The 17,120-nt window shown below is 40.9% G+C and overlaps 1 protein-coding gene across 1 annotated transcript; it reads right to left on the minus strand.

Moving 5' to 3' along the window:
- Positions 1-7,568: 7,568 nt before the first annotated feature.
- LOC139470473 (centrosome-associated protein ALMS1-like) lies at positions 7,569-10,934 on the minus strand. The gene has a single exon (XM_071252882.1). It carries the CDS (start codon positions 10,932-10,934, stop codon positions 7,569-7,571), a length of 3,366 nt encoding a protein of 1,121 aa, XP_071108983.1.
- Positions 10,935-17,120: the final 6,186 nt, after the last annotated feature.

Below are 17,120 nucleotides of genomic sequence, written 5' to 3' on the forward strand. Positions count from 1 at the left end.
TGCCGTCTGTCGGCGGCCTTATACAGTCGAATCTGGACAAGATAATCCAAACGTTATGGTATTGGTTCTCAATGTGAATCATGTAGACACGCGAAAGGTATCACTGGATGGACAGGTGAAAATGTTCTTTACATCAGCATTTCCCCTTTTCGAACTTACGGCAGGTTTTGATAGGGTGAAGGATTCGAAAAGAAACTTAGCCTTTCTAGGTTTTCGCATTCAAAAGATGCAGGAGTTTAGTTGCTAGTGAGCAAATTTGATTTGACACTGATTTGAACAATATATGTGTCATATCACTACGTGTCAGCTAAGTATGTGTGTGTGACGCGGGGTCCAAAGTAATACAGGCCGTTCACCACATCGTGGTGACATACCGATGATCATTATTGGGTGAAACTCGGATTTGAACTCACGATCGTCGGATCATTGCATCACCAACAGTCACCTGTGCCTATTTTAGAGTTCCAAATATTTTCCATTGTGAATGTTCAGAGGTTAAAGGGATAATTCGCCTGGACGGACTATATGTTCACTAGTGACACATGTATACTAGTAACTAACACACAATGCTAAATTAAACACCCTTCTGTGCATACCGGGTGAGCCATACAGTTACAGGTACGCTACTCACCTCTTTAAAAGTACTAGTATGTAATTGGACTGCAAGGATTTTAAAAAAAATGCCCCATCTTCTGGTATCGGTGCAATTCTTCATCATGTTTGTCTTCAGTAGCAGTTACACTCCACTCGCTGAGACCGATGTTGGATCCCTGATAATTACTTTAATATTCTGTCCAGCTCTGCCTCATTAATGGCAAAAATCCATATATTGACGATCATAATATTCACCGGAAATTCAAACTATTGACTAGAGGGGTGTTTGTTTTATCCAGATTTCCCGAAAGATCCTGTAAATATTGAGTTTGTGGTATCAGCTATTAGCCTTGAAAGCGACGCTTGCACTCAATGTGGTGAGTTATTTGTGAGAGGAATGAAGCCTCTATTGCCTTGACCGTCACGGAAACTGGTCATCAGTGTATGATGAAATCGTGTCTTGCTATTTTTTTAATTAACTTACGAAATTATTGGCACACGAAAAATATACATCAATATCAAATATTTTGATCATCCTTAACATAGCATTTAGATTGAGTAAATTGTCTTTGATAAAAATCAATTATTATGTATCAAGTGAAAATAAACTCATATCACTCGATCATCATTCGAGTATAAGACCATTTTATGCCGGTGTCACGAAATATATTCGCCCCCAGAATAAAATCTCCACCCGGCGAATTTATACCGGTACAGTTCCGCCCCTCTCGAAATAAACTCTCCCCCACCCTACGAAATAAAATCTCCCCCCAGAATATTTCCTCCCCCGGTCATTTTATTAATACTTGCCATGCAGTTCAATAGTTGCCGAACACTTCTGATAGAGACGATGTTGAGAATGTGGAGTGAAAAAGGCTTTGTTACGACTTACATTGTAATATAAAGGTAAATTGTAATACTTGCAGCAAATTGTAATAATTTTGACGTAAATTGTAATAACAACGTAAATTGTAATAACAACGTAAATTGTAATAACAACGTAAATTGTAATAAAATTTGATGTAAATTGTAATACGCAAATTGTAATAAAATTGAGTCGTTAATTGTAATAATCTCAACTTGCGGTAAAATGTAATAACTTTTTACCTAAATTGTAATAACCTTATAAGTTTAGTGTCAAAGACGTTAAATGACTAGAACCTATCCTTGTCAGGGTTGGTACAGGGTTTATCGTACAATCGTCATTAAAGTATGGGTGTGGGGGAGGATTGAGGTCGTTGTCGTACATTGTTGTATAATTACATGTATATATAAACGCATTGGAATTCTATGGTTGTCCAGAAGAGGATTAATGACTAGAATGAACTTATTTTTTATTTATTTGAGAAATACTCTGTGTGTTTTATACTTAATTGTAATATATCCTATTGACGATTTTCATCATAATTGTTCATATTTAACCTAATGGAATCATATTTCAATTGGTGAAGTAGGTAGTAATATATACAATGGAATAATTATAACGTAACAAACTTACACAAATATATTGATGTGTAAATGTGGAATGTCTTTATTACAATTTGCGTATTACAATTTATGTCAAATATTCTTACAATTTACGTTGTCATTACAATTTAAATCAAAATTATTACAACTTGCTGCAAATATTACAATTTACCTTTTTATTACTATTTACATCGTAACAGGCTTCACTTTGAGCAGTGTGTTTTCTTTAACTACCGCAATATGAGACAATAAAATGGTATATAGGTAGATATAATACTAGTCGTTAGATATAAAGAATGTTTAGTAACTTTAGAAGTTCTAGGACACGTGTCGTGTCAGCCCTATGGCATTCGTGATTGTCCACTTCCAGAAAACATCCTGTGTTGGTTTAACATGAATTAGGAAAGGTTAATTAGGGATACCCAACACGTTAATTAATGAAAGACGAGAAGTCAAAACGCTGTCATTTCCTGCCCAGGATATCACACCCCTACACACTAAGGTCGGTGAGAAACATTCTCAAAAAAAAAAACACAGTCAAGACTGTAGATTCCCGTCGTCTAGCTACAACTCCTGTGATGTATTAAAGGTTGAAGAATTTTGAACTGAACTGTCCGAAAGTTTATATCTAAAATTCTGGAATTGATACAGTGATAAAGTCTCATATCAATATGTAGACTCATAAATATTGGTTTTATGTTTCAACGGAGATATGATATTTTCTTATGAAATATCGCGTATTAGTGTAATTTGCATGCTTTACCATTCATTGTACCATTCTAAACCATGTGAATGTTGTAATATCAGTCAATCGGGTTGGAAAACAGCCCAATCCTCGCTCTATAAAGGACTATGTCAATCATTTTGCAAGTTGAAATTTCCCCTCATACTTTATGACAGTTTTGGAGTCAAAATCAATGCTGATTATTCATAAACTTAATGCGTCGTACTATAGGCCTGTGGCCTCTTCAGTGCTGAATAAAGATTGAAAAAACATCAGTCAATCAAAGATGAAGGTAACTTTATACATCAGAGTTCGTGAGAATTAGTTCATGTTTTGTTCTTAGACTAACATTTCAACCATTGATTGTGTTCACATGTAGACTCAAACTGGTATATTAAAAAATGTATACATACAACCACAACTGTATTAGAAACAACAAACTCTGTAGAGACTCTTGTCTCCCATCCTTTGTTTGGTATGATTATGTCTTATAATTATTTTAGGATGGAAAGCACAGTTACCAAATGAAATATGCTGAAATATCAATTCATTATGACCATATTTCATAACCTATTTTTTAAAGTAACCCTCCTTACATTAAAGATAACTATTTAAAGAATATAGTACTTAAAGACAAACTGAATAATCAGGGGGGAGACTTTATACTGAGGGGGGTGCGAAATATATCCGCCCGGGGGAGAGTTTGTACGGGGGAGAGTTTATACCGGGACACCGGAACTACTTTCAGTTTAAGGTAAAACTGCCATGGTGTTAAGACTAAGATCAATCATGAAATACACGATAAATAAAACATTTGGTGAGGCTAAAACCTGGAGACATGTCCATTCCGCTCTTGTACTTTATTCATTGGATTCAAAGCTCCATAAACATCCGAGTATATCACTGTGTCCAACATATGGACCACCAAATCCCTGTCTCATAGATTGATGATAATGTTCAATACAATCAAGGATGAACCTCTCTCATATTCACAGAAAGTATTGGAGACAAATGGTATTAACAAGAAAGAAGTGAGCAAAGCTCACATACCCCCGTTATCCCCGCAGGTCAACAACAAAAAGTAAATAGTTTGTTAATTAATGAAATATTACATATTTCTCACTGATTTTAACTTCAATGTTTTAAAAACTAAGATTGAGTTCCAGTGACAATTGCCCCCGACCAAATCTCCCATGTTACCAGTGTTCACTACGAGGAAGTAGATCACCATGAACACCTTTGAATAAATATTTGATTGAGGAGTTACATAAGAAGAATTATCAAAAGGACCAAAAATAAATGATATAAAAATACATAAAAAATGGAACAATATCATATAAAAATCAATTAATTAATAATCTAGCCTTATAACAGACATAGTAAATAATTCATAAATTCAAACTAACACAAAGCACAGATACTTATGATGATCTACATGTGTGGAAACAATTTTGGAAAGTATATTAGCTATACAAATTCAGTCATCACAAGTTTTAAATTCCATCATGTTTCCATGAAAAGAGCAAAAGAGAAAACTTTCAGAATTATATAGAAGATATAAAAAAACAATCATAGTGATAAATGTAGCAAGTTTGGTGAAGCTAGGATACATAATATTGTAAACATGGATCGTACAAAAACTCTACCCAAAATTTATGTTTCACCATGATTCCATGGAAACGGCAACATAAAAAAAATCAGAATCTTCAAACTAGCAAAAGGCACAAGTACTCATTGTGGTTAATGTGTGTAGAAAGTTTGGTTAAGCTAGGGTGCATAGTTAAAAAGTTATGGGCCGTACAAAAGCTCCGACGGAAGGGCGGAAGGACGGACAAACGGAAGGCTATATACCCCCGATTTACTTCGTAAACGGGGGTATAATAACACGTTGATACTAAAACAAATAAAAGAGTTTGCTTGCATTTTTCAAAAGTCAGATGAGAACCAAGTTTAGTTCTGTCAAGAACAACTTTATGCACCACTATCACACAAGACAAACTTATGGAAAATCTTGATCCATGGTGCATTTCTCACTAGGAGTTGTGGGCATAGATACAGTTACACCTCTATCTTCAAGGGTTCAGGAGAATGTGTCAAAAATGAAAGCAAAAGTCACCTAAAGTGTACTGAGAAAACAATATGTGAAATGCTGGAAATCCTCACAGATAACATCTATGTCAAATTTGGAATTAGACCTTTAGGCAAATGGGGATCCCCATGTGCATCAATTGTGCTCCACTCTTTGCTGTCCTTTTTCTTTATTCACGAGAGTCAGAATTTCTGTTCGGATTGGCAAAGTCAAAACAAGGTAATTTGGCCAAGAAGTTTAACTTATGCTTCAGGTGTATCGATGATCTGATATCGTTCAAATAACCATCACGTCACCAATTCTCTTCTATTGATTCACCCACTTGAAATAGACATAAAGGAGACCAGTGAGACGGCCTGATTTGTTTCGTATTTATATCGATGCATAAAGATTCAGATTGTCAAAACAATCTCAAGTTTGGAAGACTTAGTGTTAAATATACATATTGTTTCTGTGTACTGTGGGTAATCATTAACAGTAGACACGTGCAGACCCATGTGTGTCGTAAGAGGCGTCTAACTGCATTGAGTGGTCAAGTTCGCTGACTTGGTTGATGCATGTCTTCGAATCCCAATTGCGTAGGTCGAAGCTCATCTCAGTTACTGGGTTGTCTGGTCCAGACTCCATTATTAACAGACCGGCGTCATAGAGATAGAATCGCTCTTACTAAGTGTGACGTTATAACAAAAAAACAACAACCGTAGATTCATATACGTCATCGAATTTAATTTAGCAGACAAAGTGACATTATAGACTTGAATAAAACTTGCTAGGACGGCAAGTTTACCAGAACCCACACCCTTTAATTGCCATCATGGTTTCAAAGTTGAAAGTCCGATAACAATGATACATTGGAAAACAGTAAATACACTTCACCCATTCTAGACGATACGGGAATGAGTGTGGCCGAAGTGTCGATGTTCTCAAATAGAAGACCAATATATAAACGATCAGACAGTTACTTGTCCATCTACTGTCCATTATACGCCCAAACAGAGATGCTTATCTGTGTCTGGTAACGAAGTGGTTGGAATAACCTCATGAATCGCTATTACAGTATTATATGTGAAGGGTAATCATCCTGCCAGACTGCAGTTAACGTCTATATTGGATACCAATCCATGTGACCTTTGGTGCTGTATACAGAAGATGACCACAGTGTATTTATATACTGCAGTGCTAATAAGCTTACATTGTTAGCTTTCGGTTCTATCGAATAACTGTAAGCTGTATTTGTCAATTTTCTATGTTTATTTCATAAGGAAGTAGTTATCAGTCATCTCATTATGTTATAATACGTTTATCTATCATAGAATGGGTAGTTTCACGGTGGGATGAAGCCACGGATGAAAACGGTATCCGTTGGGGTCTTCTACGGATAAGTATATAAATATAAAACGTAGGTGGTACTTCTTTCAGTGTTGACAAACAAACATGGCGTCGCCCTTGTCTATCGGTGATCGCGTGAGAATTGTCGATAGGAACCAAGGCAGGCTAAATTTTATGTTTATTCCCAGTACAGGATATGTACCATAGCAAAACACGCTCGCGTGATAACCCCTATTACTTGTTTAAATAGTGTGTATGTTATTACGATGTTTTCTTAGATTCTGGGGGGGGGGGGGGGGGGGGGCGGTCGGGTAGCCTAGTGGTTAAAGCGTTAGCTCGTCACGCCGAAGACCCGGGTTCGATTCCCGACATGGGTAAAATGTGTGAAGCCCATTTCTGGTGTCCCCCGCCGTGATATTGCTGGAATATTGCTAAAAGCGGCGTAAAACCATACTCACTCACTCACTTAAATAGTGTGTATGTACTTACGATGTTTTCTTAGATTCTGGATAATGGAGAGTTGTGAATTGATGATAACGAGACTAAGAGTCTTTGATTATCAGTCAATGTCCCTAGTTCGGTGAGTCGTACGATAGAAGGATGTTCACTGATTCAAGGTTAAATAGCGGTGAAAATGATATGAATGAATCACTGAAAGTCACTGTTGACCCAACGTGTTGAGAAATTGAGTTTCCATTCTACCACAATAACACATCATTTAATTGGGAACATCATATTTATCGACATTTTTAAAAGTAATTTTCGTGTAAGACTCTTTTTTCTACGTGTTGTAAAACATATGCGTACAGACATGGCGTCAAATTGGGATACAGTGACGTCATAGGACCATTGGTGGCGTCCTTGCTGCCATGGCAACCGAAATGCTGGTGGGCAAACTTAAAGGAAGAGCGAACTCGCGCAGAGCGAAATCGTATTCAAAGTTAATTGAAAATACTCAGAATTGCAAATGACAGCTATCAAGATAGTATAAGCAGTCACACTTCCACATACCCCATACCCCATCCTTCATTTTGACCCGTGAAGATGCGGGGTAGAATAGGTCCTCAGCAACCCATGCTTGCCGTAAAAGGCTACTATGCTTGTCGTAAACGGCGACTAACGGGATCGGGTGGTCAGGCTCGCTGACTTGGTTGATACATGTCATCGATCCCAATTGCGTGGATGGATGTTCATGATATCAATCACTGGATTGTCTGGTCCAGACTCGATTATTTACAGACCGCCGTCAGGTGGAATATTGCTGAGTGCGGCGTTAAACAACCAACCAACCAACCAACCATCCTTCATTTTACAATTCTAAAAGTGTAACTCCGTTAAGATCGTAGATAGCTCTTGCGGGTCCAATCAGTTGTCTCTGTATCTACTGTCTCGGGGTGTAATGATATTAGCGTCTGTTGATGTCTTCGGATGTGATTGATGATACATTAAACTGACGCCTATTGGTGTCTCTGGGTGTAACGGATGATGCATGATACTTACGTCTATTGGTATCTCCGGGTGTGATTGATAATGCATGATACTGATGTCTATTGGTGTCTCCGGGTGTAACGGACGATGCATGATACTGGCGTCTTTTGGTGTCTCCGGGTGTGATTGATAAAGCATGATACTGACGTCTATTGGTGTCTCCGGGTGTGACGGATGGTGCATGATACTAGCGTCTATTGGTGTCTCCGGGAGTGACGGACGATGCATGATACTGACGTCTATTGGTGTCTCCGAGTGTGACGGACGATGCATGATACTGACGTCTATTGGTGTCTCCGAGTGTGACGGACAATGCATGATACTGACGTCTATTGGTGTCTCCGGGAGTGACGGACGATGCATGATACTGACGTCTATTGGTGTCTCCGGGTGTGATGGACGATGCATGATACTGACGTCTATTGGTGTCTCCGAGTGTGACGGACGATGCATGATACTGACGTCTATTGGTGTCTCCGAGTGTGACGGATGATGCATGATACTAGCGTCTATTGGTGTCTCCGGGTGTGACGGATGGTGCATGATACTGGCGTCTATTGGTGTCTCCGGGAGTGACGGACGATGCATGATACTGACGTCTATTGGTGTCTCCGGGTGTGACGGACGATGCATGATACTGACGGCTATTGGTGTCTCCGAGTGTGACGGACGATGCATGATACTGGCGTCTATTGGTGTCTCCGAGTGTGACGGATGATGCATGATACTAGCGTCTATTGGTGTCTCCGGGTGTGACGGATGGTGCATGATACTAGCGTCTATTGGTGTCTCCGGGAGTGACGGATGATGCAAGATACTGACGTCTATTGGTGTCTCCGGGTGTGACGGACGATGCATGATACTGGCGTCTATTGGTGTCTCCGGGAGTGACGGATGATGCATGATACTGGCGTCTATTGGTGTCTCCGAGTGTAACGGACGATGCATGATACTGGCGTCTATTGGTGTCTCCGAGTGTGACGGACGATGCATGATACTAGCGTCTATTGGTGTCTCCGAGTGTGACGGACGATGCATGATACTAGCGTCTATTGGTGTCTCCGAGTGTAACGGACGATGCATGATACTGACGTCTATTGGTGTCTCCGGGAGTGACGGATGATGCATGATACTGACGTCTATTGGTGTCTCCGGGAGTGACGGACGATGCATGATACTGGCGTCTATTGGTGTCTCCGGGTGTGACGGACGATGCATGATACTGGCGTCTATTGGTGTCTCCGAGTGTGACGGATGGTGCATGATACTGGCGTCTATTGGTGTCTCCGAGTGTGACGGACGATGCATGATACTGGCGTCTATTGGTGTCTCCGGGAGTGACGGACGATGCATGATACTGGCGTCTATTGGTGTCTCCGAGTGTGACGGACGATGCATGATACTGGCGTCTATTGGTGTCTCCGGGTGTGACGGATGGTGCATGATACTAGCGTCTATTGGTGTCTCCGAGTGTGACGGATGGTGCATGATACTAGCGTCTATTGGTGTCTCCGGGAGTGACGGACGATGCATGATACTGACGTCTATTGGTGTCTCCGAGTGTGACGGACGATGCATGATACTGACGTCTATTGGTGTCTCCGAGTGTGACGGACGATGCATGATACTGGCGTCTATTGGTGTCTCCGGGAGTGACGGACGATGCATGATACTGACGTCTATTGGTGTCTCCGGGTGTGACGGACGATGCATGATACTGACGTCTATTGGTGTCTCCGAGTGTGACGGACGATGCATGATACTGACGTCTATTGGTGTCTCCGAGTGTGACGGATGATGCATGATACTAGCGTCTATTGGTGTCTCCGGGTGTGACGGATGGTGCATGATACTGGCGTCTATTGGTGTCTCCGGAAGTGACGGATGATGCAAGATACTGACGTCTATTGGTGTCTCCGGGTGTGACGGACGATGCATGATACTGGCGTCTATTGTTGTCTCCGAGTGTAACGGACGATGCATGATACTAGCATCTATTGGTGTCTCCGAGTGTGACGGACGATGCATGATACTAGCGTCTATTGGTGTCTCCGAGTGTAACGGACGATGCATGATACTGACGTCTATTGGTGTCTCCGGGAGTGACGGACGATGCATGATACTGACGTCTATTGGTGTCTCCGGGAGTGACGGACGATGCATGATACTGGCATCTATTGGTGTCTCCGAGTGTGACGGATGATGCATGATACTGGCGTCTATTGGTGTCTCCGAGTGTGACGGATGGTGCATGATACTAGCGTCTATTGGTGTCTCCGAGTGTGACGGACGATGCATGATACTGGCGTCTATTGGTGTCTCCGGGAGTGACGGATGATGCATGATACTAGCGTCTATTGGTGTCTCCGAGTGTGACGGACGATGCATGATACTGGCGTCTATTGGTGTCTCCGGGTGTGACGGATGGTGCATGATACTAGCGTCTATTGGTGTCTCCGAGTGTGACGGATGGTGCATGATACTGGCGTCTATTGGTGTCTCCGAGTGTGACGGATGGTGCATGATACTGGCGTCTATTGGTGTCTCCGGGTGTGACGGATGGTGCATGATACTGGCGTCTATTGGTGTCTCCGGGTGTGACGGATGGTGCATGATACTGGCGTCTATTGGTGTCTCCGGGTGTGACGGATGGTGCATGATACTGGCGTCTATTGGTGTCTCCGAGTGTGACGGATGGTGCATGATACTAGCGTCTATTGGTGTATCCGAGTGTGACGGACGATGCATGATACTGGCGTCTATTGGTGTCTCCGGGAGTGACGGACGATGCATGATACTGGCGTCTATTGGTGTCTCCGAGTGTGACGGACGATGCATGATACTGGCGTCTATTGGTGTCTCCGGGTGTGACGGATGGTGCATGATACTAGCGTCTATTGGTGTCTCCGAGTGTGACGGATGGTGCATGATACTGGCGTCTATTGGTGTCTCCGAGTGTGACGGATGGTGCATGATACTGGCGTCTATTGGTGTCTCCGGGTGTGACGGATGGTGCATGATACTGGCGTCTATTGGTGTCTCCGGGTGTGACGGATGGTGCATGATACTGGCGTCTATTGGTGTCTCCGGGTATGACGGATGGTGCATGATACTGGCGTCTATTGGTGTCTCCGGGTGTGACGGATGATGCATGATACTGGCGTCTATTGGTGTCTCAGGGTGTGACGGATGGTGCATGATACTGGCGTCTATTGGTGTCTCCGGGAATGACGGACGATGCATGCTATTAGAGTCTACTGGTTTGTCTGTCACATTCGGTTAATTACTGGCCGCCGTGATACATGTACATGTGTATACGTTGTTACGTGTCGATTCCCAAATTGAAATAATAATATTATGTTAACCCAGAAATCTATACGTAAAAGAACTTAGAGTGAAACCAACAAAGAACCAACAAATGGTAAACAATCAACAAATGTATTTTAAAAAATCACTAGAGTTACGAATCAGTAGAAATTACTGCACAGCAATTACAATATTCAATGACAATACATAATATCATGGCAGTGGTCAGTATCAAATACACACAAAATACAGTGGCGATAGCAAAAGTCAGTTATAATAATATTCACCACCGGCGATGGTGGTTAAGTTTCTGAGATGAGCCTAGGCAGGGAATCCGGGTTGATGAGTGATCTCCACACGAAAGCTGGTCTTGATAAATTAAATTAAACGTATCAGATATACGAGAGGCACGCTCTCGTCCCCAAATATACAGTCTAACTATCTACTAGAAATTTCCACACAGTGTCAGCAATTCATGACAAATATCATTAGTTATGGCGTCTTTAGTTGCTGTATACGGTGTCAAAGTTAGCAGACAAATATGTTTCTGCTACCCTAATATGACACCTTAGCGGCAACTAATGACACCGTAACGAATATATTATGCCGAAGAGTGTACACTATTTGGTATCTTTAGCGCATATGTCATGTCAAAATGAAAACTTGACACTTACAACCGATATAAATGTCAGGACCAGTATATATATTTCCGATACAACGCTTTAATGTAATCACAAACGTTAACAATGGAATATAGGATGCACTAAATGTGAACGTTTAAACAAGTATTATAGCTGCAGTATAATGGAGAGAATTATAAAAAATGCTCGCGTGTTATAAAAAAACTGCGTGTTATAAAAAAACTGCGGGCCACTGAAGCTTGATAGCAGTCCGCTTTCCCCTAACGACGGGCTGCTATCTTGTCTCTTGCTATGTGACGTCATTGACGTCACGTTTCTCGTTTGTGCGTCATTCTATATTATGTTCTATAACGTTGCTATTTTGTGACTTTCGTTTTGAGCTTTTTTTCTCGGTAATATAAATTAAAAGGTCACGAACGTGGTTTCTTAAAAAAATCACACCTCAATTAATGATACTAAAACACAAAACACTGTCGAATAGCGAATTTCTGAACCAAAATTTTCATGTGTAATATTTGAGGTGGGTGTTGGAAAATCCAAAATGGCTGTTACTGACGGCACACGGCCTCTTATAAGGTCAGTAACAACCATCTTGGATTTTTCCTGGCGGTATATGGGCTCATATAAGGTTAGTAGTTCTGCTCTCTAATTGGTCAGTCTCACTTTGAGGCATAATAAGAACGAAAATAACTTCTTTAGGGTAGTAAATAAATACACAGTAAGGCCAAGTTCCCATCAACCTGTGTGGGGGAGGATGCATGACAACAACGGCGACACCCAACGCTGATTCAATCGGCATGTCATCTGTGAACTTAAAGGTTAATTTGATTTTAGTCAGATAACCTAATTGGTAAATCAATTGTATCAGTCTATGGTGTGGCATGGCCATGTTAACAGAGATATGAATTGCGAAACTCTGCAAATAGTCGGCTTTACTTTGACAGATTGTAGGCAGTTGTAGCTTTCAGATGGTGTATTCCTCTATGCTCTGCAACCATGTCGCTTACCTCCCGTGAATATCCGGGTTAGAATTGGTTTTCAGCAACCCATGCTTATCGTAAAAGGCAAATAACGGTGCTTGCCTTTGAGGAATCACAAGTTATAAGGTTTTATCAAGTTATAAGCTTGAGAGCTAGGAAATGTAAACATAGGTCATTCTTGAGTTCAGTAACAAAATATTCTTGATTGCAGTGAAAAAAACACACACAAAAACCGTGAGGATCCAGGGTAAAATAGGTTTTCAGCAACCCATGCTAACCGTAAAAGGCGATTATGCTTGTCGTAAAAGGCGACGAACGAGATCGAGTGGTCAGGCTCGCTGACTTGGTTGATACATGTCATCGTATCCCAATTGCGTGGATCGATGCTCATGATATCAATCACTGGATTGCCCGGTTCCTTCTCGTTTATTTACCGACCGCCGTCATATATAGCTCGAATATTTCTGAGTACGATTTTTAACAACAAATACACAAACAGAACACACATTTCGCCATCGAAAAGGTTATGGTTATACAGATTGCATCGTTCACACCCCAAGCAGACAGAATGGTCACAATCATGTCCTTAAACTCATATTCAAATGATGCATTCTACTGTAAATAAATGTGAAAAAAGTACAAAATAAAACAATAATTGTTTTAAAACATACAATAAAATATAAATCACCAAATCCACCTAATCACCTAAATTACAAAATACATTTAAGGTGCAATAAAACACTAGTAAAATTAACATCTCGGGACTCGCTGACGTGGTTGATGCATGTCATCGTATCCCAATTGCGTGGATCGATACTCATGATGTCATTCACTAGATTGTCTGGTCCAGACTCGATTATTTACAGACCGCCGTCATATAGCTGGAATATTGCTGAGTGCGGGGTGAAACAACAAACAATCTAGCAATCAAACCCTTAACATCTGTACGTAAAATACGACTAAATTAATATTCCCAACATCAAAATATATCACGGCCTCATATGAAATTCAGTCTAGCTTTATCATATATGGCACTGCTCTTGTTAGTCGGCGATCGTGTCAGAATTGATCATCGAGGATCGGGAAGAATTATTGGGATAATTGTTATCATTATCAAAATAATAGTCTAAAAAAACGAATTCAATATCCAGCAGCATCAATATACTGCAAGGGATGACTGTAGGTGTTGTTACATTGAGTTCTAATTTACATCTGAATAATGATTAAATTTCTAGGTTTGTCAGCACAATACCCGTGCTCTTGGGTTTCACCAAAGTGGTCAACGTCTGAGACCTGCATCACTTCGGGCTTCCCTCCCACATTAAGCTGATATGACTGGAACACTGGTAGAAGCGGCGTTAAACAACTCGCTCACTCACTGACTCTGAAAATTGAAACTTTTTGAATATATTGGTCGCTAACATGAAGGATATATTGTCAAATAAAAGAGACAAAACCCTTTCCATAATCGTAAGAAAGATGCTAAAAGTAGAGTCCATTTTCCGATTCCGACTATTTCATAATCACGTGTTTATGAATCACTATCTAATTGCGATAAAACCATGAGGAAACGTTGCTGATCTTATGACCTTGATTTATAAATGATATCCCGTTCTGTGCTTGTTAAATATTCCCTCAGTTAGGAAGTGTTTGTGACAGCAAAGGCAAACACTGGCACTTCGAGCGTGGGGACACAGTCCCCTCCTTCCTGCCAGGAACATCTCCTACGGTGAACATTACTCATCATCAGATATGACCCATGAAGATCCGGGGAAGAATAGATCTTCAGCAACCCATACTTGTCGTAAGAGGCGACTAACGGGATCAGGTGGTCAGGCTCGCTGACTTGGTTGACGCATGTCATCGATCCCAATTGCGTGGATCGATGCTCATGATATCAATCACTGGATTGTCTGGTCCAGTCTCGATTATTAACAGACCGCCGTAATATAGCTGGAATATTGCTGATTGTGGCGTCAAACAACAAACAAACCAAAACCCTCTTTAGAACTTCTCAAATCAATGCAGTGATCAACTTGTGATGTCATCCCTCAACCGCGTGTTCTGCATAGGTTAAGCATCTTTGTATTGTCGCGAACATGTGTGTGCATGATGATGTTCAGGGATGGTGCGGCTGGACGACGGATGAAGCAGATCCATTGATGCATATAATGCACGTTGACATAACAGTTGATCTCAGATATTCGCATGGGAGTTTATATTGACATAATATGAATTGGCCAATTGTTGCCATGCTATATTTGTAACGTTAAAATCGATGTCTGACAATGGAACTGAATTATATTGAATTATATTGAATGTCTGTTTGATGGAACTATCACTGCAGGGAGTGGTGTCCGTCATACCGACTCAACATGACCAACCTCACACTCCTTATTAATGTAGAGTAGCTGGCTGTTGTGAGAAAATAAGCAGAGTTGACAACAATATGTGTGTATCTATTTATATCCACATATCACTGTGGAATATGTAGAGCTTTCATTTCTGTTAAGACCTTGGGGTTTATTTTGGTGACTGAAGATATGTTGCCATGATACTGAAAGTACTCTCAACAATAGAATAACGCATATAAGTGCACATATTGCCGTTACTGAAGCGTGGATGCACAACTAATCATATTACTGATATATTGTCATGGATGTAGAATATCCAGTGCCACTTAAATTAATAATTGTTTTTTAAATTGATAATTGTTATCGATACAATCTTTGCTAAAAGATCATGCTGAACAATATCTACCTCATCCACTCCAAAACGTTGAATATTTGCCCTCTTTTGACAGGAATATTCCTTTTTTGGATACTCCAAACTTATTACTAGTGATACATGTATGTGTAATTTTATTCTGTTAGATGTCAGTATCCGTATGATAATGGTGTGGTATGTTGTTTGTTGTTTTACGCCGCACTCTGCAGTATGCCAGCTATATGACTACGGTCCGTAAGTAATCGAGTCTGAACCAGACAATCCAATGATTGACATCATGAGCATCGATCTACGCAATTGAGATACGATGACATTCATCAACCAAGTCGGCGAGCCTGACCACCCGATCCCGTTAGTCGCTTCTTACGACAAGTATAGTCGCCTTTTAGGGCAAGCATGGGTTGCTGAAGACCTATTCTACCCCGGATCTTGTATGTGTATTCCTAATTATAATCCACATGATGTTGTGGAATTTATATTCCCTTGACTGTTTAGTAAACTGTCTATCATTGCCTTTTTTTTGACAACGTAGAATTCAACCACATCAACTTTTAACATCTACATCTTCAACTACTTCATCACAGCAACGATCGGTTGCTTACTTAACACCGCCCCATGTGGTAATACTCGTAGCGTTGGGATGGAAGATTGAAGATGGGAGATCGGGGGATGCGTTGTGGAGTGTAAAGTCTGATATATGTCAAACAAAACATGCTGATGAATCCGGGATGGGTTATTTCCTCGTTGATGTAATTAAAACGGGAAACTGACAGGGCTTGTATGTGTTGAAGGTGATGATACAAGTGTTGACGCCGGTGTTGCTACAGACGCTGATGTTTAGACGTGTTTGTACAGGAGTGATGGATTATCATCACCTGGGGTTGTATGTCTGGTGCAGCATGTTGGATGGATTAAAAGTGTACCTTCCCATAGAGTGTTTGTTTGTTGTTTAACGCAGCACTCAGTTATATTCAAACTATATACGGCGGTCTGTAAATAATCGTATCGGGATCAGACAATCCAGTGATTGACATCTTGGGCAACTGGGATACGATGACATGCATGTTACCGAACCTGACCACCCGATCCCGTTCGTCGCCTCTTTCGGCAAGCATGGGTTGCTGAAGACCAATTCTAAACTCGATCTTCACGTGTTCATGGTAACAAGTATCATCTTCACGGATCATAGAGTGGGTGACTTTGGGTATAGTGTTTGAGTTGAACACCGCTTTGAACAGTATTTCAGGTATGTCATGGGTGATTTAGCTTCATGCTTGGAGTAAAGCCCGAAGCTTTATAATGTATGTCTCAGCCAAATACCTCTTTGATGAGACCCACGAGCACGGGTATGGCGCTGCAAAGCATGATGAAGTTGAGTCAGGGATTCGAACCGTCAATCACAGGTTCCTGGAATATATAAGGGGCTCAACTTTGCACAGTGTCAAGCATATCACGGCGAAAGGCGGAAGAAGGTTGCAGACCACAGTCCTTCGCCACTTCTGTGAAACAGCATCTTCCTGAGGCAAGGGAGTTAACTGACTTTAAAAGTCCAGGTTCCACCCTTGCCGCAATCAAGAATACGTTGTGATTGAACTCAAGAATGACCCATGTTTACATTTCCGAGCTTTCAAGCTTGAGATAAAACCTTATAACTTGTGATTCCTCACAGGCAAGCACCATCTTTAATTAAACGTGTAACTGGGAAGCACAAAAACCTTAAACGAGAGACGTGATGGCGGCTTTAGCGTGTCTACGTTTGAAATATTAGGCTTTGA

Source organism: Haliotis cracherodii, unplaced genomic scaffold (genome assembly GCF_022045235.1).
Source record: "Haliotis cracherodii isolate W230 unplaced genomic scaffold, xgHalCrac1.p SCAF_20, whole genome shotgun sequence".
NCBI lineage: Eukaryota > Metazoa > Mollusca > Gastropoda > Lepetellida > Haliotidae > Haliotis > Haliotis cracherodii.